Consider the following 27,691-nt stretch of genomic DNA (forward strand, 5'->3'; position numbering starts at 1 on the left):
TAAGGGGAGTTAGAGGTAGGTGAGGTAGAGCAGAATGAGGGTGGATAGAGTATGATCAGGAAGTTAGAGGAAGGTGAGGTAGAGCAGGGTGAGGTTGGGGGTACTTACTGTTGGAGGGTCTCCTGTAGTTGGTGGGCAGGCTGGGTGAGCAGCCGTTGTGAGACACAGTGCAGTGAGAGAGGTTACAGTTGCGGTTGTTGGCCGGGGCACACGTGATCACAGAGGGCCGATTCTGCACGAGAGATTAATTTAGATAGTTAAGAATACAATTTAGCTTTCATCATCACTACAAATACTACAAATGAAATAGGACTCCACATAATTAGAAGTTTCGCTGTAGGACAAGACACTGAAAAAAAAGTTCAAAGGATTAAAAAAAAAAAGTCTCTCAACAAACTCAGAATCAATTGTTTTTTTTTTTGGTCCAGAGTTTGGTTTGTGGCACTATTTACCTCTGTTATTTTGGTTTAAACCACACTGAAAAAAGTAAAAGGTCTAGAACATATGAGGACGGTATGACAACACCATCAGAACCTATATATAAAACATTTACCTTCACTAGTCTGCCTCACAGAATAATACATTTATGATATTTTATAACCAAGTTTATTAGATTAATCTGTCATTGAGTAACATATAACAGTTTCATATTCTAAAAAAAGAATTAGAAATGAATTAGAAAATGGTGTAAAATATTTTCCATCCATTTTTGCAGTTTTCTATTTTTTCCTATTTCTAAACTTGATCATTTAAATTTCAGTGAAATTCAGAAAATAGAAAATGGATGAAAACCCATTTCTTCACTATACAAAATGTAAAAAAAAAAAAAAAAAAACATTTTGGGTTTTATACCCAATTTTCTGTTTTTACATGCACCTTGACTTAACTGCTAAATGCTACACTGACTTTAAAACTATATAAAAAGGAAAGTCCTGAAACAGGTCACTGGGGTCGTTACCTGCTGGCGCTCGACGGGACTGACAGTAGGCGAGATGGTGACAGTGCGGGCAGCGTCCATGCTGTTTTTGGTCAGTGCGAGGGGCTGGTCCATGGCCAGGCTGGACATGTGGGCGTAGAGGTGACCGTCGTGGAGGCTCATGAAGGGGGCGGCGGCGGCGCGCTCGATGGGGCTGCGGCTGCGATCTCTGGGGTCCTTGCGGTAGTCCCCGTTGGCAGGCTTGCCTCTGTGAGGGGGAACAAGAGAATGATTGTACTCGGCCTTATGTCCAACAGAACCAACAGCACAGCTATTAATACTGCCTCCACTGGGGCCTGGCATGCAGTGTCCAGCGCTCAGCCTGCCAGCACAGCCCGATAAGCTGTGTGTGCAGGCAGTGCTGCTTATATACACACACTGATGACTCCTGTACTTCCTATATTGATCAGATTTCTCCATAAATCAGTTATTGATGAGTATTTAGTCATTTTATACTCTCTTATTATTTTATTGAAGGAGAAATCTGGTGTAAAATGGACTTGGGGTGTAGTGAAACATGATAATGAGTACAAACTTCTGTCAAATAGCCTACATCCGTTCACCTCAGCATTGCCACAGAAATACAGCACTTTTAGCCGATGCTTAGAACCGGCCTACAATGCTAAAGATAGGGTGATAGCAATAGCCATGCAAAGAAATCAGATTTTTTTTAATGCCATTAACAAGCTCAAAGTAGCTCCACACTTCATTGGTAGAATTCCAAAAGCCCTGAGGTTTAAAAAGAGGCACTGTGACAGTTCATTTAAAAACATTGTTTATAATATCAGTACCTTCAGATAGTTAAATAACGAAGTCGTCTGCTGAGCTTAAATAAATAGGGTAGCATAGGGGAACAAATTGCAGAATAAATTCAGTGGAAATGCATGAATTCCAGCTGTTGCTGAAAATATAACAGTTATGCATTTCCACAGAACTAATTCTGCAACCTGTTCCCCTATCCTACCCATTTGTTTGGGCTCATAAGTTGACTTATCATATCTTAATTTCAAGATGGCTATGTCCAAAGAACTACCTTAAGTTACTGAATGTATAAACAGTGTTTATAATAATCTAGCTATGCACTTTCAAAGTTCTTAGCGGCTTCTGTCAAATATCAGGGCCTTCAAAATTCTACCACTGAAGTGTGGAGCTACTTTGAGCTTGTTAATGGTGTAAAAATAGCGATTTCTTTGCATGGGCAATGCTATACTCCATCATTAGCACTGTAAGCACTGGCTAAAAGTGCTGTATTTTATTTTTATTTTAATACTGAGGGTGAACAGAGGTGGGTTATTCGACAAAAAGTTGTACTCGTTATAATAATTTACTACACTTTAAGTCCATTTCACACTGAATTTCTCCTTTAAGGTATTGCATCCTGTTACAAACTCGTATCTCCTTAATGATAAAGTTGCAAAGAAGAAAATGTAGTAATAGTAACTGAAGTAACTGAAATACTATATACACATCATATTATTTACCTAATTAACAGAGATTAAACCAATACAAGATTATACTGTATTACAAACTTAAACATAAGTAACAAACTTCTCAGTGTGGTGGTAATGAAGGTAGTAATAGTGACTGATTGTGTCTGGCTAGAATTGTCCTTGTAAACAGATAAGTGACCCCCCACACACACGTATCCCACAGGTCAGTGCAGCATTCTTTAGCTTCCTAAGGTCAAGGGACAGAACATTATTTCATATTTCATAACTTCTGAAGCCCCATTAAGATTTCTGAACGCTCTCTAGTTTGCTGTTATCAGTTGTGGTCGACCCTGCAGTCACATAGATCCTTTAAACAAAGCTGTCTCTGCTTTCACAGCCACTTATCAAATGTCCGACCGACTAGGCGGGTTGGCGGCAAATCGCCCAATTATTCCTGACAAGGAACGATTCCCACTTCCGTCCTTCTACTTCTGACTTACTTTTTTCCGCCCTTTCTTTCTTTCTTTCTTTCTTTCTTTCTTTCTTTCTTTCTTTCTTTCTTTCTCTGAAAGAACACACTCGCACACTCTTCAGGAGTGTGTGCGCTGTTCCGCTGAGCATTCCGCACTTCCTGAAGGAACGGCGTCCCGCTGCCAGCCCTGCGGAGGCCCAGCGAAGGGCCAGGGCGCTCGGCTCAAAGCTTCACAACACTTCACAGGAAGAGAACCTAATACCCCTCAGCCAGAGCCCAGCCAGACAACGGGGCGGAAAGGAGGAGAGGGGGGGTGGTTAAAGTTTAATTAGGGAGAAGTGGAGATAGAGATTGGTCATTTTAGACATGAATACAACTGGGAACCAGTGAGACCATCAGGATTTAATGGAAGATAATGTCAAGTTTTACATTATATACAGTACACCTATATTTATCAAACCATATGTGATTTTTCTTGTGCATTTTTATACTCAAATATTGTTGATTGTTTAAATATTAATTACTCTATGAAAGTAATTTATAATTGAATTCTTATGATAATGTAATCAACTCCTTGAGTGCAGATTCTTCTCTGATTCTTTTTATTAATTCTTCTGTTCATAAATAAATGTTAATCAACAGTTATAGTAGATACAGGAATCACCAGTGTAATTTGCTGTCCCTGCAAGCCAAAGGAGGTTGAATATGGGCCCACTGCTTTTTCTTCTTCTATATGACAGTCTACTCCCTGTGTAATATATAAGTCTCGTGCCTTAGCAGGTTGCCATTGAAACCAGGACAACTATGTTACTCACTGGTTTTAATATTCTGGCTGAACTGTGATTTATGGGCTATGGATTGCATATTGCAGTGAAGCTGTGTGGACGACGGTCCTTGAAATAGTCTGTTACTTGGCAACCAAACTGGCAAGAAAAGCTCCTGTGAGCGCAGTGTTACATCCACTGCCATCGTCCTTCCCCACAGAGACGACCGCCGGGCGATGGAGGACAAAATCTCCGCTCACGCACCAGCGCTTTCACTCCAGCCATTCCAAACGCTCCTCCAAACACAGGCCACCATTACTTTAACTCGCTGCTTCCAAAAAACGCTAATTATACAGGTCAGCACAGTTCAGACTTCCTGAGGAGCCCAAATAAAACCAGGCCCGCCTTCAGAAGCCAACAATGAAGGAAAGTACAGCTGTAGAGAGAGCAGGCCTGTGAACTTCACTTCAGCGCCGTCCAGAAAAACACAAAGCAAGAGCCAAAGAAGCTTCATACACTATATGTCCAAAAAAAAAAAAAAAATGTGGATACCCCTTTAATGAATGCATTCAGCTACTTTAAGTTCCAGCTATGCCTAATTCCAGGTGTTTGCTAGAGGGGTATTAATCCCCCTGTATTGAGCTGTGGAGCAGTGGAACTCTGCATGCTGGAATGATGGAGCTCTATCCAATAATTTTGGGTTTGAGTTGGGATCAGTGATCATCCTCCTCCAAAATCCTGCTCAGGATGCAATCAAATCCTCACAGCAATGTTTCAAAATCCGGTAAAAAAAAATGGTTTTGCATGGACAGTAGAGACAGTAAAGTTACAAAGCAGGATAAACACTCTTTAATATCAATGATTTAAAAAAAAAACAATACAAATGAAAATAAGCAGGTGTCCCAATACACAATACGTGTCTGTATAGTGTATTTAACCCAATGTCTGCTTAAGAAAAATGGAGAAAAGCAGATCTTGTGACCCTGTAAAAACATTAACTAACGACAGGCTTGTTTGCGCAATCGTATAATTACAGTGTTCCTATCTCAAGGGAAAGCGGATTGGCCCAAAAAAGGACATTATGGACATGTGCTGTTTCTCTCTGGAGACTGAAGAGTGAATAAACTAAACCCAGGAAGAGAAGAGGAGAGGAGGGAGGAAGAGAGAGAGAGAGAGAGAGAGAAAGAGAGGGAGAGAGAGAGACTGTCTTTTAGTTCCCAGTAGTAGAATGAGCATCTCTTTTCAACCCACAGTTTATTATAAATATGGAACCAAGTCTTAAAAGAAAAAAAAACATTTAGTTTTTAAACTAAAAAAAAAACAAAAACACACACACTTTACATATTCACCAGTCTACATTCAGCAGTTTGGCAACATCCACTCAAACTGTTTAAAGTTACATGAGTGTTTTAGACTGGCCTGAGGCAGTCCAATACAGTTTATCTTTAGTTTGTATCTAAACTAGAAAAATGGGGGCTTCAAATTATTTTGGCTTCTCATGTTTGTAAGTAACACTGAATCAGAGTGTCTAATAAATTAATGTACAATAAATAATGTAGCAAAAATAATGTAGGATTTTTCTCAAAGAAGAAATGGAACTAAATAGCAAAAATATATATTAGAAAATATTTCAGACATTCTCAGAGCAATTAACTGTTTATAATATTTGTTTAAATGTGGACCTAAAAAACTGCATAGTGTAAAAATTAATAAATAATAGTAATCACTAAATGTGGCTAGGCTGTTGCTTGCATTGTACCATGTCACTACTGGAGGGTGATTTGAGAAAAATATAATATCAGTAATGCTGCTTAAAACAATATGTGCAAAAACATATTCCTCTGGCATTATATTACAAATACTATCAGAGCTAGACCCCAACCGACCCAATTAAACATGACTCTTCACAATTAACCATGTAGTAGGTCTTAACATATTGGCCATATCAACACTAGGCTCAGACAAGTGCATTTTGATATTTATCATTATCAAATTAAATATTAAAATATCTATAAAACACTCAGCCCTGATTTATACTTATCCTCTTCAAATAACTATTAAACAATACACAATACTATAAAGCCTTCTGCTTTCTTTGCACGTTTTAATCATTTTAGCTTCTACTGTTTGTAGAATGTTTAAGGTCATACGAGGAAATCAGCATATTTCAAATATCATTAAACTATTACAGGTAAACCGATCCTTTATAAACCAACAGAACAGAAGAAAGGAACTGACTTAACTTCACATGAACCTTTCGTCTGTTTTGATTAAGTAAGGCACAGAGAGGGGGTGGGGGGAGGTGCTTGCCCAACTTTTATCCCTGCCAAAAAGCACGAAGCCAACCCAGATCCCGCCCACAAGAAAGCACAGGGCCCCCAGAACTTGGCAAGTGTTCTGGAGCAAAATAAATAACAAAGGAAAAAAGCCTCGGGCCGGCTGTGACTTCCTTTAGTGTACAGTCTTACAGAATTTATTATAGAATAATTCATTAAATTACAGATTATTTCATTTTTAAACACACGCACACACGTATAGGTTAAATAAGTACTGGGAGAACACTTGTATGTACAGTTCTGGCCTGTAAAGTCAGACCAGTGTTTTTTTTTTTAAACAAGGTCTTGGGTTACATGCAGGGTATAATTAGTGGGATTAAGCTGCAGCGTCTTAAACCTGCCATTCACAGGCATCCATTAATTTTAAATCAGATTTAGAATCACCACACTGTTGAAAATGATAAAGAAGTACTCAACTACAATATTTAAACTCTCCAATCTCCTCCTGTAATACAGGACCTTACATGCACTTCACAATCTGATTACTTCATGAGAGAATCAGTTTGTTAGTAAAATGATCAATGCATTTGCATGAACTTGAGTAATTAGATAATTAATGTGTTTAAATGCACATCCTAATCTGATTACTGCTTGGCTGCACTGGAGCTTGGAGTTGGTCAGTAACTTGGGTAATCAGAAAAGAAAACTCTGTGTTCACATGAGTCGGACCTTAATTAGATTTTTGCAACCAGCCAATAAACACACGGAATAAGAGGCAAAGTAAACATTGCATAAAACCTAAACTTTACACAGTTTTTTTTTTACACATGGAGCTAAGATTATTTATATTCTTTAAATTAAAGTCTCAGCATCGTTCTGTAAGTGCTTGGTCGCCATTTCGCTGTAGCTGATGTTCAGTGCTGCTGAATTATTTCCTTTACTACGGTCTGTTTTTATGTATGCACAGAATGAGAAATACTCTGGTTAAGAGTATACATGCACTAAAAAAAAATCTGATTACTGAACTAAAATCTAGATCTCTATCAGATTTATTATTCAGATTTTTAGGGCTTACAGTATCGCAATTTACCTCAATATACTGAATTGTAACTGTATGACACTACTTATCGTATCGCCCAGTTCTTGCTAATACACAACACTAGTAGATATGTGCTCACTCAGCAAGGTATCCAGTCTTCTCCAGATTTTATTGCAGTGACGTATGCTCTGGGAGACATAAAACACTGGGATGTTACTTTCTCACCGTAACGTTTCAGAGCAGCTCAGCAAAAATGCTCGTTCAGTCCTGGCGCTGGATTTTTATTTCAGCTTTAAAGAGACTGGAACCTCGCCCTCACAGATACAGGAAACATCTGGGAGAAATCAGACCGGGAGGCGGAACCACAGGATACAAACACGGCCTCGCTCAGCCAGGCCTTACCAAACCCTACGCCAACTCATTGCGTATGCCTGTGGGCCATTTACCATCAACCGTTTCACTGTCAGTCTGACACTGGGCTATACATACACACATACAGTTGTTATCAGTCATGGTCTCTTTCATAGACACATGGGGATTATATTACAACCACAAATCAGGAAAAGTCAGGAGGTGTGAAAATACAAATGCAATAAAAACTGTTTGTAATGTTAAATTTAATTTTTATTTAATTAAAGACAATACAAACCCAAGATGTTTAATGTTTTATTCGCACATGACTGACTCTCTAAAATGCTCTTTATATATACCCAGAGCAAACAAAATGGCATAATTACAGAGAAACTAAAACAGAGTACAAAGGCTAGGCTTAATTAATATCAAAATATATTTTATATTTCATTGTACCCTAGGCTACTAATTCCTGTTTAGAACAACACTCCTTACAGCAGATAAAAACTTATTTATAAAATGTAAAAAATGTAATAATAATTGGTGGTGGTGTTCAAAAGTTTCTAAAGATCCATGCATTAAATCAAAATAAGACAACATGTTACCAAGCAATACAGTTCTGATCGCAAATATATTATACCTATTCTAAACACCAACTAAGATAACAGATACTGAAAATAGATTTATCAATTTTGCTCAGTTACTAGTGAATCACTATTGGACAAGGTTTAAGCTTCCTTAGGTAAGCAGCATGGACCTGAGATAGAGTCTGGACTCCAATTACTTAAATGTATAGTGTTGTACTCCGAATAAAAGTCACTTTTTTATTTACAGAAAAAAAAAATTAATTTACTAGATAAATTAAATAAAGAACTGAAAGCATTAAAAGCTGAAGTATTGAAATGCTGAACCCCAGTAAGTCCTCCATGCAGAACTCTGCAGTAACTGATGACTTCATAAGCCCAAACCACTCTGGCACTGGCGTTCCTCCATTCCCCCGTTTGGCCGGACCGGGAGGCATGAGAAATACTCAGTCTGAGAGTTCCCAGCAGCACTGAGCTTCCACAGCCTGTTCCAGCTCTGGGAGAACCAGTTACCAGAACAGGCCTCCCCTTCCACCCAGTTCACAGTAACTGGGCCCAGTGGAGACCCTGAAGACGTGAAGGCCAAACAAACCATATTAAATTGGTACTGATACTGGTCAGATGAGCCCAGTCCCAGTCTGTTTTTTTATTTTACTATTATTATTTTTTATGGGCGGGGCTAGGTTGCTCATAAAATTGAAAAATTGGAATATTATTTTATTATTACTCATTTGGAGCCTCTGGACACTTCTTATAGATGTTTTTTGACCCCCAATTGGGGGTGGGGGGGGGCTGATGTTAAAGATGTATTAGCCTGCTGGGTCCCTTGTCGGAGTTAGGGGACTTTTACAGCAGCGGTGGGGGCGTGTCAGGCCAGAGCAGGCTTCCAGAACACAGTGGGCCGACAGGATAAGGGGGCCTTTGTTTTCAGCTCTGCAGTGAAAATGAGAAAATGGCCCCCGCCTCACTCCGAGCCCACTTTGGACAACAACACCCCCCCCCCCCTCCTCCCTCCACTCGACTTTCATCACCGTGCAGGAGATACAGATTTTACTCAGCTTGTTTGTAGATTTTAGCAAAAATACTTGGGAAACTTGCTTTAACTTCCCACCTCTTAAATTTCTCTTTAGGTTTTATACTCAAGCATTGCAAAGTAAAGGCACTTTCATGAAGTAAGGTTTCTGAACAATTGAGACAGAAAGTACTTCAAATAGATCCAATGAGCTGGGGGTTGATCAGTGTGATAGAGAGGAAAGCCCGTTTAAATGTGGAGATCTGCACAAGTGCAGTACCCAGTACAAGCTATACAAAAGTTGTTCTACATCATTTAATTATTGATCCAAACATTATGAACTGTTCATGATTTTTTATCAGGTATCAGATATGTAAAATACATTTCTGAAATAATAATCTGACCTTTAGTTATCAGATTTGTATCCCTTCTCATTCAAGCAGATGACCGATGATGCAAATAATATATATATATTAAAATATAAAAAATGTTTAAAAATCAATCACTAATCCTGTCTCCAACTAAATTGAAGTGATTTACACTGGAGTAGAAAGTCTCCTAACCTCTCCAAAATAAAAATATCAATTTTACTGCAGAAAAGAATAGTATTTTTATATACTCTTATGACCAGCTGGTAGGCTATGGCATGTTTTAACAGGAAAAGTCGTACAAATAATTACAAAATTCCTTCACTTTATAAAACTACTTTTCAGAAGCACTCACTCAATCAATACCGGGCTGTAAATCTATACGCCTCAAAGCCTCTGAAAGGCTCTGTAACAGTGCAGAGTGGATCTTCCGCACAAAAGCTGGAAGTAGAGCGCCCCATCCCCCACGATTCCATTCTGCTCAGCTGCAGGGCCTGCCCTTCCCCGTCCACAATAACAGAAACCCGACCCGCCTCCACTGCTGCCTCGGCCCACGGTGTCAGGTATCAGCCCTGCAGTCCCATACACCAGAACACTGCACAGAGTTAGAGTGTGGCTCGAGAACTTAAGCACTGCGCCACCAAACATTTACACAGAACCTGAACAGCACTATCAGTCAGCAGGAGATCAAAGACAAATGTTCTAGACAACTGAGAAAAGTTAAATACGCATTAAATGTCATTTTTCAGATTATGTTTGACGGTGGTTCCTGATTTCCAAGTGATTTATAAGTGAGAATTACCCACAAAGTGCTACAGCTTTAAAAAAAATGGTTCTTCATTAAATTATATAAAAAAAAAGACTTTTATATTTTGTACAAGGAAACTGTTACTGATATAGAATCACTAAATCTCACTTTGTGGTCATACGCAAGTGCCGGACTAGGCCATGGCATAATCTGTGTCTTCAAGGCAAGCTTTTGAAATTGTAGCAGTATCTAGACGAGCATTGTCCTACTGGAATAGTGTAACGGAATGTGCAATCTGAAAAGGTAGGGCCACCTGTTATCAACACAACATTGGTCTGTCAGTGTGCCTGCAATGAGGACCAAAGGAGATCATGTAGGTTGGTTCCTTTTGGGTCCATGAACGTATATAATACACATGATTTCTGGTGCTTGTTTCCTCTTTAAACTCCAAACACTGTATGGAATCAGTTTTACCAGTACCTCATTTTATTTACTTGGCGGCAGCATCATGCTGTGAAGATGCTTTTCCTCAGGAAGGACAGGTAATCTGATCAGAGTTGATGAGTGGGTGGATGGATCTAAATACAGGGTAATCCTGAAGGAAAACTGAACTGGGAAGAAGGTTTAGCTTCCAGCAAGACAATGACCCTTAACATTTAGCTAGAGCTACAGTGGAATTATTTAGATTAAAGAATATTCATATATTAGAATGGCCCAGTCAAAGTCCTGACCTAAATCCCATTGAGCTTCTGTAGCAAGACATGAAAATTGCTGAGCACAGACTCTCTTTATTCAACCTGACTGAGCTTGAGCTAATTTGTAAAAGAGAATGGGGCAAAAATCTCAATCTCTAGATGCACAAAGCTGGTAGAGACATACCCAAAAGACAGCTGTAATTGCAGCAAAAGTGGCTCTACAATTTATAAAGGGGCGAAATACTTTTGCACATCACATTTTGTAGGTTTGTATTTGATAAATTTAACAACCAGGCATCATTGTCATTCCACTTCACAACTATGCTGCTACTTTGTGTTGGTCAATCACTTAAAATTTCAATAAAATACATTTAAGCAACTGTATATAAAATAATTAACGGGAGAAGTAAACCATAGAGAAACAACAAAAGCAGCAAAACTTCAAACAATAGTCTTTTTATCACTTCAAACACCAGCTAACCATATTTATATTCATAAGGGCTGTGTGGGGGATTCTGCTGAACTCAGCAGTTTCACACAATCTGCCTCACTATTACGAGGGTGGGCACTGGATGTTACACAATACTGACCGTATTTCAACCCCATGAGAAAAGCATGTCAACAGCAGCAGTTTTATACAGCCTGTAAACATATGCAGAATGAAACCACAGGCCCGAAAACACAGAGCCGGGCCTGGAGCAGTTCTATATCTGAGTGGATCACAGCCCGGGATGGTATTAGCGTGTTATGATGGGTTGATGGGGAATCTGGGGGAAACCGCAGTGGACGTGAGGGAGGATCAGATATACTGGTGAGGCGAGGCCATGCATGTCTGAGAACGCTAATGCTGCGCTAACTGTTGAAATGTTCAGCACAAAGTTATTCACAAAGCTTGAGTCCTAAAGGCCATTCTACTGCAGCACCTGATCGGGCAGAATATCAGTTCTTAGCCTCTGTACTCAGGAGCTGGTACCCTAATGCATTAAAAGAATGATATATAATTATATTAAGTTACATAACTAAAGCATGTTATTTTGCATGTTTTCACCATAAGTGGTTGTTTACAGCCTACACATAAGTAAAAGTAATTACAACACACAGTAAATGTGCTGTTTCAAGCCAATAACCTGCACTAAAAATGAATAAGTACTTAAAGCCCCAATGTGTACTCACTTAATAAAGAAAAATAAACATTCATATTATTTTCCAGATGTTTCAGACTTAAGTGGAAGCACATATACAGTTCTTTTATATAGAGAAGAATCGGTACTTTACGAATGCAACCATTAGCCTGGAGTATCAATTCTGTACTAAGCTAAGCCTTAGCATGATAGCATTTTATGGTAGCAAGCAGTATCAGTACTAGTGCAACCATTAGCATGGAAAGTCAGTACTTCTCTAAGCTAATAATTAACATACTAGCACTGTAAATCAGTACTTTACTAATATAAACATTGTAATGTGAGCAGTACTTGCAACTACTGGTAAGGAAAGTAATTATTTTACTAATGCAACCGTTACAATGGAAAGTAGAGACCGACCGATATGGGTTTTTCTAAGGCCGATGCCGATACCGATCATTAGTGGTCAGAGTCAGCCGATGGCCGATGTGACCTGCCGATTTTTAGGGCCGATATGCTATCGTATTATATTTATTTGGCATGCTTAAAATCATACTAGTAAGAGGAGGAACAACAGTTGTAAACTTCACACAATTTATTGAAAACAAATTAGCATTTTATAGTGACTTTAATGTTACTATATCACTATATGTTAATAAAAAAAATATTAATTTTATTTAGATTGTATTATCCATAACATTTTATTTTATTCATTATATAACATATGTTCTATATACACTATATATTCATGTTTATAGTAGAAATATTATGTTGGCTATTATATAAAATTTACTGTAGGGGCCTACTAATTAACAAATGTATGACTTGTTGCAGTCTGTTAGTCTATTAATTATTCATTTTAATATGTTTAACAGAGTGCAAGAAGACTTCCATAATGTGACAACTTTAGATAGTTACTCCAAAACGGCAAAGCTTATTTCTTCTTCAACTCCATGCAGTTGAAAACGAATGGACATGGGAGGACAATGTTATAAAATGTTCACATTAGGGCTGCAGCTATTATTTTACAAAAATGGGTGACGTTTAAATTAAGAATAAAATTATAAATAATGCAAAAACAGACAGGTGCTGTAATTTAAATATAGCTTTATCTGTTTTTTTTTTCTTCTTCAAATGAGCTCCTTAGCCAGAGAAACGCGTCTCATCAGCTGTACTGGAGGTTCGGTGCGTGAGCGGAAAATGAGTTGAGAAAGCTGAAGAGCGCGGACTTTATAGGTTCAGGATAAAATGAGCTTTTATCAGAAAAGTCTGGAGGGGGTTCTAAAGTAGAACCCGACAAAACAGAAAATTCTGCTCATCGTTTCATTTAATATCTAACAGCGCAAACCGCTTTAAACGGGTGAGTTTTACAGCAGAACAGCAGGAGGCGGCATGATTTAATGTCTGTTTGTAGTGAAGGAAAAAGAGATGTTTTATTTTAACTCCATTATTTTAGAAACTATTTGTTTTATTAATTCGTTTACAATAAAGCTTATTTATATACAGTGTTGGGAGTAACGGCGTTAAAACTAACGGCGTTACTAACGCCGTTACTTTTTTTCAGTAACGAGTAATCTAACTAATTACTATGACTGTAACTATAACGCCGTTACCATTTCCGACACCCCGTTACTGCACGTTACTTTAGCAGCTCTATTAACTTTTTTTTTTTATTTCGCTTTGCCCTGGTTAACCCCTCCTCTGTCCGGTGAACTTGAGCTTCTGGCCGCTGTGCCTGTGGTTTGGCGTGGTGAAGTGAGGCACAATTGTGACGATTTGCGTGCTCTAATCAATTCAGTGATTGCCGTGGACAACCCAAGTTCCGAATTAAGGACGTTAAGCTCTTTTTAGCTGCTCCGGTTTTTGTGGTGCTGCTGCTTTCTATTTTAGAGCTTAGATTCTCTGCCCGAATCCCACCTGACCTGAGGACCGACCCGAAATCGGGCTCCTATTTTTATTTTATATAAAGCTCTGGTGTGATAATCACAATGTTGCTAAGTAACCAATTATTATTGTTCACTAAAGCGAACGAAATAGCGAAAATTGAAAGTGAAAAACATTTGTGTTAACTGAATCTAATAAAAACGGTAATTAAAAGGAAAAACATAACTATCTCGAACTGTATTTTGTGTTTATAAAACTAACTAAAACGAACTGAAATTACTGATAGAATACCCTCATTTTTGTGTTTAATTTATTTATAAGCGCTGTTGTACAGCGGAGTTGTACAGCGGGAGTTGTTGTGCCGAGCGCGCGGCACTCGTGGTCCGTTAGTTCTTGTGTAAAGAGCTCGCGCTAGCAAGCCCACCCTAAAATGAACAGAAAAAATAAAAACAAAATAAAATTAAACTATAATAAAAATGAAAACTGTAATCACGTAGCTCTGGGCGCACGTGAACGCCTCCGCGTTTGACTTGCAGCATTGTGTGTAGCTGTTCTTAAAAATCATTTAAATTAAATAATAGTTCTATGCTTCTATGTTACAGTGTTAATTAACATAATTCTGATTATATTTCGCTCATTCAATCAGCCCGAAAACAGACAGTTTATGGGGCGGATCGGGTCAGGCTCATAATGACAGTTTATGGTTCGGGCTTGGGCAGAATGTGCACGGGCTCCGGCTGGGTCGGATTTTTTGGGCACGATCTAAGCTCTATTCTCTTTTGGTGAAGCTGTTATATTAATACCATTTTAACGGGCATTAAATTGTTGTTTTTGTCCATTATTTTGTTTTATATATACATATTTCTTTTGAGTGTGGCTTGGTTTGTTAAATTTCATCCCCAGACGCGTTTTTCCGCTTTTTTCAGTATTACAAGTTTTAGTAATTTTCTTTGGTTGTGTGGAGAATTTCGTTTTATTTTTTTGAAATTCGTTAGATTATATTTTTGTCAACATTTTGGGTTTATTTTCGTTTGTTATTTTTTGTTATTTTTCTAATAATAATAGTAAATGCATAATTGATTTCCTTTTTTTGACGGGCGAATAATAAAAAGTAACGCGATAGTTACTTACTGGTAACTAATTACTTTTATAGTGGAGTAACTCCATTAGTAACTCAGTTACTTTTTTGGAGAAGTAACGAGTAACTATAACTAATTACTTTTTCAAAATAACGTGCCCAACACTGTTTATATATAAGGAGAAGTACAGTCCTCTAATAATCCTGACTAACCAGTAATTATTATTTCAGCGCAGCTGATGCTGCGAATATCCTTAAACAGTTTTAGTCCTGCCCTTTTTCATTTCGTCTAAAAATAATTTAAATACTGAAAATATCAAGTGTTAATTTGATTTTATTTACTTAGATTTTCGTTTCTGAAGAAGAGACGTCAGTTATTTTATACTAGAGCTTATAGATAGGGCTTGCCTTGCATAGTCAGGGCGCATTCCAAATGCACTCCTGCCATCAACGCTAAGCATAGTTTTGTTTGGAGAGAAATGCTACAACACCGATGCAGTTGAAATTCTATTCTTTTTCAGTAAATGAAGCAACATCACAGATTACTAATCATGAGAGAAAATATAGACTTTGGGACACTGGATTGTAAAAATGGATGCCTTACCCAAGTCTTGCTCACTCTTGAAACCTTGCGCTGCGTTCCAAGTAGCTGCCCGCAGATGTGCCGGATTAAAATCGGCGCGGCCAAATAAGAAAATCGGCCGATGCCGATTGATAAAAAAATAACAAAAATCGGCCGATTAAATCGGCTGGCCGATCGATCGGTCGGCCTCTAATGGAAAGTCAGTATTTTACTAATGCAACCATTAGAATGGAATGTCAGTACTTTACTAATGCAACCATTAGAATAGAAAGTCAGTATTTTACTAATGCAATCATTAGAATAGAAAGTCAGTACTTTACTAATGCAACCTTCAGAATGGAAAGCCAGAACTTTACAAATGCAACCATTAAATTGAAAGTCAGTACTTTACTGATGAAACCATCAGCATGGAGTACCAGTACTGTAATAAGCTAATAAGTAACATAATAGTATTTTAAGGATAAGTCAGTACTTATAAATACTGTAATGAAATCAGTACTTGCAACTATAAGCAAGAAAACTAATGCAAACATTGGCATTGAAAATCAGTACTGTACAAAGCTAATCATTAATATGCTTGCTTTTTTTTGGTAGTGTGGAGTAGTGTGGTCAGTACTTTATTAATTGCACATTAGAACGGAGTATCAGTACTTTACTAATGTTACCATTGGCAGAGAAAGTCAGTACTTTATTAATGCAAACTTAAAAAATAAGTGACAGTGATTTAGTTGTAAAGGTTTGACAGTTCAGCGATTTCTGAAAGGCCTTATTTGGAGAGTGTGGGCAGTGCTGCCCCCTCCATGCTGAGACTCAGCAGCAGGAGAGAGCCGCGAGGCTGCAGCTCTGAGTGCTGCCGTTGTTCCTCTCCTCCTCGCACCCGGCTCCTAATTTGTCGCCTGCACAGCCGGGCCGTGAACCGGACCGGGCCGCCCTGCCTCGCGCCGGGGTGCGTTATTCGACGCTGAACAGCCATGTCCTGTGTCTCATGACTGGACGCGGCTGTTTCAGAGCCAGCAGGAATGTGAGGAATGTGCGGGCTTCTGCATGGGCTCCACCATGACAGCACGGCCGGGGCACCACAATCGGGCCATGTGCTCGACTCGCGGGTCCGGAATGTGAGGAATCCTAAAGCCTCAGCAGTCGTGCCAACCTCCTGCCCGTTCCCAAGCTGCTTTATTTTCTCTTTCGCTTTTTTCTGAGAGGAAAGTTACCTGCTCAGCCCCTCGCTCACCCACACCAGCCGCAGGCCTGCAGAAAACCAGCGGCTGCGGGAGGCGTGCCAATGGGGCAAAAATATATCATCATCACCATGATACTGGAAACACAGATCAATATTTAGCTTTTATGGGTTTTGGGAAGATTTCCTCTTTGAGAAGAGTCTTAAAAAAAACAGGCTTGGATTTTGTTACAGTATCGACGTATCATACAATATATGGACAATAGACATGTGCCATATCATATTGTTTTACACACAATATAAAGTGATTTTACCAATCCATACTGTTATATCAGCAGTCTTGAAAGCAGCCTATTATTTACTGTGAAGCTTTAAGGGTATTTTTTACATAATTGTTTGAAGCTTATATGCAGCATTATTTCCAATAGAAATTTTTACTATAAAATATTTACAATATTTACTAACAGTTTTACAAATGTTTTGGTTTCTGTTGAATGTTTAAAACTGTCATACTACATGAAACTACAACATTTAATTTGTTCTTGTAGTGTATTCTTGAAATTCTCCAGAAGTGGCCAATTACAACAGATCACAAATTCCCACACTAAATATCACTGGGCATTTAAATGGCATTTACATATCATGTTTATTTGTTTCTATCGTTTTGAAGCGATAAAGGAGGTGTACCCACAGCAAGCTGAGATGGAAAGCATGGCAGAAAAAAAAATTATTGATTCATCAAAAAAATAAATCACCAGTTTAATCGACTACAAAATAATCAGAAGTTGCAGCCCTACCTGAAATACCTCGCAATATTATTTTTCGGCCATTTCACCCAGCCCTACTCTGGAGACAAGTTTCCATAAAATCTTTGTGTGTCCCATGACTTTTGCCATGTCCCATAGAAAATAAAGAACGGTGCACTCTCACTCTTGCCTGTAGGATGTGTTTGTGGATGTGAATCCTGACAGAGTCTGTTCACACATACAATTCCAGCCAGACATCGCCGGTCACAATCATTATTAACATGACTGAAGCCACTCAAGGGTCACGTGAGTCCCGGAATGTCTAACGCATCCAGAATATCAGCAGATGACACTGTAATAGGTTCTACTTACAGCTGTGCAGCAAACAACCGGCTCATCTTGGCCACATGCTCGTTGCTGCAGTCGAAGTCGTCGTCGGCCGCGTCCCCGCTGTGCTTTCTCTTGCTGGGGCTGATGGGAGGCGGCCCTGTCCTGTGATTGCTGACTGCAGACGACAGGGACATGGGCTGCAATCTGGGGTCTCCTCTTAGTGCAGCCTCGCCTGGACAAACACAAAAACACACAGAATAAGAACACATATTCTATAAATATAACTGTTAAATCTCATATGTTCATATGGATCCACTCACTTTAACAATCAAGAGCAATCAAAATCCAAAACAAGTAACTAAATACTTTGTAGTTTTATAATAATTTTTTAGTGTATCATACTGAATCAAAAAAAATTATGTTCCACTTTTTATGTGCCAGATTAACATTGCTATCATTGTTCTAGATTCAAACACCATGTAAACATGTTCACAGATTCAGAATTAAAGGTTGGTGAGGCTTTCCCATCGTTTTGCTTGGGACATCTTACTTGCAGGAGCGTTCCAGTTAAAAGTTCCCACATGGAACATGTGAATTGAATTTCCGACATCCAGGTTCAAACAGGACACTGTATAAATAACACAGACTTCTCAAGCTAAGTTTACACAGCTAATTGTAAGTAGGTAGGCTTAAATGTGGGCATGTCCTACCTTCGTTCTTACAACAATATAACATAAGAGTTGCATGTGTTTAGTTAGGTTACCTCCATCTCTAAATACTGTTCAAATGAAGATTAAAAGTCTACATAATATAAATGTTTTTTTTTTATGTTATCATGGAAAATTATATATAATATGCTTTGCAAACAAGAGAGTCTGACTATACTTCAGACAAAAGTTTCACAAAGTTTAACACATTTAAACATAACTATTTTTAAGAATTCTACATTCATTTTAATCTCTTATAACAAAAGTCCTGAATGAATGGTTTACGAACAAAGTTTCACAGCCTTTTCAGAAGTGAAATCCACACAGTGGTACAGTTAAGTGTATTTACAGTACAGAGTGTGTGGGAGGAAGGCAGGAAAATTACAACTGGCAGTGTTAGCAACTGGGACTTTCCACTCGGGATGAGGTTAGCTCGACCCAAAACCAGCTTTTATAAGATTTACTTAGTGCAACAGTAAACAGTCCCGCTTCGAGTAACTACCAACAGAGTATGAGTGTGTGGGGTTAGAAAAAGTATATAAATGTTAGGAGGTGTGTGTAGTGATACGACGAGTGTAGTGATTGTTAAAAATGTATAGGATTAGAAAGAGTGCGTAGTGATTGTTAAAAATGTATAGGATTAGAAAGAGTGTGTAGTAATTTTTTTAAAATGTGTAGTATTTGGAAAAGTGTGTAGTGATTCTTAAAAGTGTGTAGTATTAGGAAGAGTGTGCAGTGATTGTTAAAAGTGTATAGGATTAGGAAGTGTGTGTAGTGATTGTTAAAAGTATATAGTATTAGGAAGAGTATAGTGTTATAGAAGTGTATATGGTTTGAAGGGTGTGTAGTGATAGTTAAGAGTGTGTAGTGATATTTAGGTGTATAGTATTAGGAAGAGTATACAGTGTTATTTAACTGTATACTCTTTAATAACAGTATTAGGAGGTGTGTGTAGTGATAGGATGAGTGTGCAGTGAATGTTAAGTGTATAGTATTAGGAAGAGTGTGTAGTGATTGGTAAAAGTGTATAGTATTAGGCAGTGTAGGAAAAGTGTGTAGTAGTGCTGGGCGATATAGTGTTTCGCGATAATTTTTCCCTCGATGACGATGATAAGCCTGTGCAATAGAATTCGATAAACATTCATTTCCATTTCCCGTCTAAGTAGCGCCGCAAACGGGCGCAGCACGTGATCACGCTGAACTGCATGCTCAGCCAAGTACCACTGGGGCTGGATCTGATCCAAGTCAGCTGACCAACGAAAACACAAAACGTGTAACCAATCCAGAGGACGCTGGAGCAAATTAATAAATAGTTAAGAAAATTGTAATATCACGCAGTTATTCTCATGCATGCAACAAAAAACCCTAAAGAAAAGTGGAGTATTGACCAACACACGCAAACAACGATAGTGTTTGGACTGTGGGAATAAACGGCCGGACTGTTCAGCGCGTTTTAAATACATTTTAAGTAAATTTTAAGCACTAAATGTAATTAATTCAATTTATATTAGGACCGCGGGGCAGGTGCGGCAAAAATGTGTATGTGGCGGGCGCGGGATTAAAAGAAGAGTTTTTTTGCGGAGCGGTAACAGGACAAAAACACCTTAAGAATGATGTCTAAATTACTTTCCTCTAATCTAATATAATTTAACATGGTTTAAGAATATAAAATAATTTCTAAACAAACGAACTTTTTAATATTGAGCTTATGGCCCAAGTGCAAAAACACAAAATCATTTATCATTTAGATTATCTGCCTGAACGCGAACCCGAACCCGAGCTTGAACGCCAGCCTGACTCAGGCGCTGCATGAACTCGGGCTGGTCCAGAACACCGCTTTCCTTGGGCCCTGTCAGGTTATAGGTGAAAGAAAATGGTCTGTTTTTTAATGTAACAAATCACACTGTGATTTTTGTGATATTTCCCCAATTACAGCTCAGCTGCGCGTTTAAAGCTCAACGCATGAATTAATCGGTGCGCTGCGCGCCGCGCGTGCTCTCGGGGCATTTGACGCGTCTGTCAAGCAAGTTAATGCACCGTTTTGGGGGCAGAGATTAAGAAGTACAGCAGCTACATCTCAGATTTGTAGTTTAAACAGTGTCAGCATATAAATCGCGTGTATTTCCTACAGGACAAACCATTTAAAAGTGCAGATGAACTCAATAAAAATCACACAGTGTCTGTCTGGCTTAAAATACTTAGGTACAGCTTTTAAATTAATAAATCAACATTCATTAAAAATCAGTGAAAATTTATTCCCCTTTTACCTCCTTTTATCCCTATCCAATGATGTTTTACCTTTAAACTTATTTTACATTGTACTTGACTATTGTAAGTCGCTTTGGACAAAAGCGTCTGCCAAATGTAATGTAATGTAATGTAAAAAATGACAAGCTAAGCTAATAAACTATTTAATAATAACAGAAAAATAGATATGAATTCGGAAAATAACCAACTAAAGTGAGCTCAAAATGCAATAAGAAATATAATCTAACGAATTTCATAATATAAATTCGAAATATTGAACAGCAGGCAGTAAAAAAAATAAAATAATACTACAAAAAAACGCAAAGTAAATAACCGATAGAACATAACGAACAGAAAAAATAAATGTGAAATTGGAAAAAAAAAAAACAAATTATCTAAGTTCAAAATGCTAAAAGAAATAAAATCTAACGAATTTCAAAATATTAAATCGAAATATTGCACTGCAGCAGTACAAAAGCCTAAGTGCTTAAACAAACTGTAAACTGGATCGTGAGATCACAATTTCGTTCCACCTCATGTACCACATAAGATGCGAATGACAATAAAATCTCCTTGAATCCTTGAAACAAACAAAAAAAAAACAGCCCATCACATATCATTTTCTTGAGCCCGACCCAGCTGAGGAAAAGGTGGGAAATATATTTTTTTCAGGCCGGGTCCTGGAAAAGTTTTTGGTGAATTAAAGGGGCCGTGAGTTGCATTTTTTGTTTTACTTTAATCAGTTTTTAATCCGTCTTTTTAAAAACGAATATTCGCTGCCAATCAGTGCCGAATATTCTGAGCTCAAAAAACGCTATTCGGGCCTGCCCTACTAATCTAATATAATTTAACATGGTTTAAGAATATAAAATAATTTCTAAACAAACGAAATATTTAATATTGAGCTAATAGCCCAAGTTTTTTTTTCTGCCGTGGAAAATTTTTGCTGTGGATTAATTTGTTTTTAATCCGTCTTTTACGTGATTTGATTTATATCGTGATACATATCGATATCGACTGATATGGAAAACTATATCGTGATAAGATTTTTTTCCATATCGCCCAGCTCTAGTGTGTAGTGACTGTTAAAATCATATAGGCAGAGTATATAGAGTTACAGAGATTGTGTTTCGTAAGAGTATACAATGTAAGAGTAGATAGTATTAGTAAGCATATATAGTGTTAGAGTATATATCGTACGAGTATGTAGCACATATAGAAAGAGAATAAAGCAATAATAAAAGTATACACAGTATATAGTAAGAATACAAGTTAATTGTTAGTAAGATTATACTGAGTTATTAAGAATGCATAGTGTTAAGAGTATATAGTGTTAGGATCTTGACTTCTTTCATGTAAACTTCACACTGTCTTGATTTATGCAACCATTCTCACTGAGCATAATAAGAAAGGCTCACGTCTAACATGACACTAAACCCTTTAGAAGTATCAAAGTGTCCCGGTGTGTAAATCACACCCCCCCCACCACCACCCCTCAGACTCGGCTCATCACAGGATCCTCCCAAAACAAGCGGCCTATTTTCCTTGACTGGCATGTTTCGGCTCGTCTGTCCGCACTCCATGGCAACAGGGTGACATCATTGTTTTTGGCAGCGAGTCGGAGCGGGTAATAGAGAGAAGACGGTGGCGGAGGGGGGGGTTACACAGACACTCCGACACATCATCGCTTATCTGCTCCAGTCTCCAGAGGACTGGCTGAATAGGGGGTGGGGTTCCAGTGCTTTTGAAAGAGAGCGAGAGTTATCTGTGAGTGATCAGTTTATACTTGATCCCTGTTTAGGGCTCTGGTGAAAAGGGTGACCAGAAACCAGGATAATTAACATGCGCTGTATCAAACAAGGTTCTGTGGAGCAATGCCACAGAACAGCAGTGGTTTTCAATCAGGTCCTCACAGCCCACCAGATGGCTGTTGTTTTATTGCTGTGAGCTGAATTGGGCTGGAGTTAAAATGTGGACTAAAGGACTGGTTAAAGAACCACATTCATAAAGAACATCAGATGGGGTAACTAACATCTACCAAACATCAGATTTTGCACTTAACATCTAGGGAACATCAGCTAGAGTAGTAAAGTCTACACAACATCAGCTAGAGTAGTTACCGTCTACAAATCATCAGCTAGTGTAGTTAACATCTAGCAAACATCAGCTAGTGTAGTTAAGTTCCAGCAAACATCAGCTAGAGTAGTTACCGTCCACAAATCATCAGCTAGTGTAGTTAACATCTAGCAAACATCAGCTAGTGTAGTTAAGTTCCAGCAAACATCAGCTAGAGTAGTTACCGTCTACAAAACATCAGCTAGTGTAGTTAAGATCTAGCAAACATCAGCTAGTGTAGTTTACATTGAACAAACATCAGCTAGTGTAGTTAGCATCGAACAAACATCAGCTTGTGTAGTTAGCATCGAACAAACATCAGCTAGTGTAGTTAGCATCGAACAAACATCAGCTAGTGTAGTTAGCATCGAACAAACATCAGCTAGTGTAGTTAGCATCGAACAAACATCAGCTAGTGTAGTTAAGATCTAGCAAACATCAGCTAGTGTAGTTAACATCTAGGGAACATCGGCTAGAATAGTTCGTCTACAAAACATCAGCTAGTGTAGTTAACATCCAGCAAACATCAGCTAGTGTAGTTAACATCTAGCAAACATCAGCTAGTGTAGTTAACATCTAGCAAACATCAGCTAGTGTAGTTAACATTGAACAAACATCAGCTAGTGTAGCTAACATTGAACAAACATCAGCTAGTGTAGTTAACATTGAACAAACATCAGCTAGTGTACTTAACATCTAAGGGAATATCAGCCAGAATAGTTACAGTCTATAAAACATCAGCTAGTGTAGTTAAGACCTAGCAAACATCATCAGCTAGTGTAGTTAACATCTAGGGAACATCAGCTAGAATAGTTTGTCTACAAAACATCAGCTAGTGTAGTTAACATCCAGCAAACATCAGCTAGTGTAGTTAACATCTAGCAAACATCAGCTAGTGTAGTTAACATATAGCAAACATCAGCTAGTGTAGTTAACATTGAACAAACATCAGCTAGTGTAGTTAACATTGAACAAACATCAGCTAGTGTAGTTAACATTGAACAAACATCAGCTAGTGTAGTTAACATCTAGGGAATATCAGCCAGAATAGTTACAGTCTATAAAACATCAGCTAGAGTAGTTAACGTCTACAAAACATCAGCTAGTGTAGTTAACATCTAGGGAATATCAGCTAGAGTAGTTACCATCATGTTAACCACTCTGAACTCTTACCTTGGTGTTAAATACCAAATTTTTTACACTATAAGCTGCACTTAAAATCCTTTAATTTTCCCCAAAAATGATCAGTGCACCTTATGTATGAATTTTACTAGTCAGGTCGTAGGGAGCAGTAAAGGCACTCTGCTTAAGTACAGCGTTATAGTTTAGTTTTTTGCCACAGAGACTCGAGACTGGTGCTGTATTAGCATTAGCTGCTAACACAACTTTTGCCGCTCCTAACCCCCAGCTAGCACTGCTGGAGCAGCATTAGCATTGTCCACTAACCATACTAAGCGCTAGCTCTTTTGACATTCAGAGGTGAGTATTATCGGCCTGTAGCCTGCTGCTAACCCCGGCTAGCATTAGCATGTATGATGTTAACTACCGCAGCCGAGGTTCTCTGGATGTTAAGAATGTTTAATCTGATATTCTTTAAATGTTAATTAGCTAAAGTTCTTCAGGTTTTAACAATAATAGCCTTTAGAGCTCTGGTTTAAACGTCCAATTCAAAACACATCTGAGTGGACCACACAGAACTTTCCCACGTGCATGAATTCAAGAAGTGAGGGAACTCGAGTTCATACAGAATTCCTCTTTTCACCCCACTTGTTGAATTTCACACGTCTCAGTGCTCAGCGAACAGACGGCTTTCTTCTCCACATAACATTCTACAGTAACCTATGGCAGGAACAGTGAGAGACATAAAAGATGGCTATCAGTGTCAGTGGAGATGTGTTCAGTGTTTGATCTGCTGAAAGGCAGTCATTAAGAGCACAAATGATCAAAGGCGAGCCCTTCTAGGGACTTCAAACGTCAGGCCAGGACGGGATTTTGTTACCGAAGAAGTGAGCCAACCAACCCCCACCACCCTCAGTCACCCCACACACCGCCTTAGAGCAGGGGGAACCTGAGCCCAGCCCCTTTCTTGGCAGAGAGGGTTCCTGGCAGCGGGACTTGGCGATTCTGAGGGCGAGGGAGCCGAAACACCTTGATTTTCGTAATGCATTCAGGAGATTCCGGAGCTCCACGGCCCAGCTTTCCCTTGCAGGGATTTGATTGGATGACGGATGTTTGCACACAGCGATATTTCCCGTCCCTGTCAGCAATCCGATCTGACCTCAGACACTAGCAAATACTTTTTAATATTGGTTATATGCTGCCTGGCCAAAAATTAATAATAGTTTAGCCTTTGATTGTGGCGCACACTCACTGTGGCATTGTTTTAATAAGCTTCCGCAATGTCACACGATTCATTTCAATCCAGTGTTGCATTAATTCTTCGCCAAGATCTTGCAGCATTGATGATAGAGTCTGACCGCTGCATAAAGCATTGTCCAGCACATCCCAACGATTCTCAATGGATTCTGTGGCATCCAATCCATGTGCGAAAATGATGATCTCATGCTGCTTGAATCACTCTTTCACAATTCCAGCCCCATGAATCCTGACATTGTCATTTTGGAATATGCCCATGCCATCAGGGAAGAAAAAATCCATTGATGGAATAACCTGGTCTATATTCAGTATATTCAGGAAGTCAGCTGACCTCATTCTTTCAGCACATACTGTTGCTGAACCTAAACCTGCAGACCAACTGCAGCATCAACCCCACATCATTTACTTAGTTAAATCCAGGTGGAGACTTTTTTTATTGCTAGGCAGTGCAGGTTACCTAATCTAAAAATATATAGTAATATAGTGCACTTTAGTAGTCAACATTTACATAACATCTGATAACCTCTGTGTTAATACATAGGAAACAAATTATAGAGTACTTAACATCTAGGGAATAAGAACCACAGATATAAACCTCTAATAGATACCTACTCCAGATCATGTATTTTAGCTATTCTAGCCAATGTGTGCTAGGTCTTCACTACTCATTCTAGATGTTTATCTGTTTTCTAGATGTTAACTAAACTACATGAGAGTTGCTGTATGTTTCTTACTAAATTACCCAAGTGAAGGTTAAGTAGTGTTAACTACTCTGTTTATCAGATGTAAACTACTCTAGCTGATTTGCTCTAGATGTTCACTAATCTATCTGGTGTTTACTTTAACAGATATTCTTTAGATGATATCTACTCTAGATGAGGTCACTAGAAGTCAACTCCTCTTGCTGATGTCCTCTAGATACTAAGTACTGTAGCTGATGTAATTTGAATTTATGCTATATATATAATCTAGATGTTAACTACCATAGCCTGTGTTATCTAGATATGATCTACTTTAGCTGGTGTAATTTGAACTACACATGTTAACTAGTCTAGCTTGTGCTATCTAGAGGTCAGTTACTCTCAGTGATGTCAATTATTCTTGCTAAAATGTTCTTTAGATGTTATCTACTTATGCTGTCATGTTTTAAGTTACTCTAGTTTGTTGAAAGGCCCACCCCTCAAACTCGCTTACTTTAAGATACTCACATAAAATAGTTCTAGTTATATAAATATCAAAACAGGTCTTCCAAGGCCTTGATTGGACGGCGGATGTTTGCACACAATATTTTTTTCTCGGTCTGCAATCTGATCTGGCCTCACACACCAGCCGCTTGGCCACCCATTCATAAAGCTGACGACTATCAAAGCTCCTGGTGTTTGAAGTGAATGTGTTGTGGAGCAAGCAGAAAAACAGGCCGCCTTCTGGGGGAGGTGGGCGTGTTCACCTTTCCATTGTTTTCAGCCTTTGTTCCGCAGGAAAAGTGACAGTCAGCGTTTCAGCCCAGCAAGTTGGGTCTGGTTTAATTTCAGTGTTCAGTGCTGTGCAAGCACATTGCCTTAACCCTCTATATACGTGAAGCTAAAACTTACTCTGAAAACAACAACAACAACAAAAAAAACATATTTCCATCATTAAGGTACAAAAAACGTCAGAAGTTCTCAAACCTGTCCTGGTGCACTTCTTTCTTTCTCCACATACACTATATGGACATGTATATGAAAAATAATCAAATACTGGGACACCAAATGTAGATTACACATTTCCTGTTGTAGGCAATGTTCACTAAATGTTCTCTAGCCAGTGTAGTTAACATATAGCAAAATATTGCTCCAATAGAAAACATCTACCAAAAAAAATCTATTTTATGTTAACTACTCATGCCAAGTGATCTTCAGATTAGTTAATTACTCTACAGCTAACTTTTGATAGATGTAAACTATGTGCAAACAGAATAGTCATAGTACATACAGAAAAATCTTATATAAAGGGAAGAGCATGTTAATGCTAGGTGTTAAAGTTTCTCTAGAATGAAACGTTTAACTTCAAATCATTTTAAATATTTAAACAATCTGTGGAATTCCAAAGCTGTGAATGCAGCTAAACAGAACACAAATAAATCTCTCATCCATCAGACCTATATCCAACTAAACATCTCTAACGATCTGCTGCTGCACTATTTACAGCCAGTATTTACCAACTGCTGCCGCCATCTACTATATCTGCACTGTTTTACAGCCAGTGAATATTCCACAAAAATAGGACCGCGCATGCACAGACATTATATCGCCTATATGATGCACATATTAAAGTACAGACATGTTTCTGGTGTCAAATGCTTGACGGATATGTGACCTATTCTGGCTAGAATTCAACTTCACAGGTTATAATAAGATAATGGCACCATAAATATAAAGGTTTGTATAGCAGCACGTATGTAGGTACGAAGATGGTTGTTTGACTACAGATCTGTGAAAGTTCCTTAAGTTTGTGATAGCAGTGTTCTCAAGTCTCACGCTTTGAGCGTGTGACACATGCACCTCAGCAAGTTCACATGCTCACACGCCACACATGGTATTTCCATGCTTGCCTATCCATCGGATGTATATTAT

The 27,691-nt window shown here is 38.5% G+C and overlaps 1 protein-coding gene across 2 annotated transcripts in view; it reads right to left on the reverse strand.

The window, feature by feature from the left end:
- vgll4b (vestigial-like family member 4b) overlaps positions 1-27,691 on the reverse strand; it is a 59,653-nt gene that overhangs the window by 6,548 nt on the left and 25,414 nt on the right. For both annotated transcript variants that reach the window (XM_015605609.3, XM_007248302.4), the window contains 3 exons: positions 17,677-17,866; positions 959-1,184; positions 109-232 (listed from right to left, as the gene is read on the reverse strand). In XM_015605609.3, coding sequence (XP_015461095.3) covers positions 109-232; positions 959-1,184; positions 17,677-17,866 — 540 coding nt within the window. The remainder of the gene's footprint in view (positions 1-108; positions 233-958; positions 1,185-17,676; positions 17,867-27,691) is intronic.

The sequence above is a fragment of the Astyanax mexicanus genome, chromosome 24, assembly GCF_023375975.1.
Source record: "Astyanax mexicanus isolate ESR-SI-001 chromosome 24, AstMex3_surface, whole genome shotgun sequence".
Lineage (NCBI taxonomy): Eukaryota > Metazoa > Chordata > Actinopteri > Characiformes > Acestrorhamphidae > Astyanax > Astyanax mexicanus.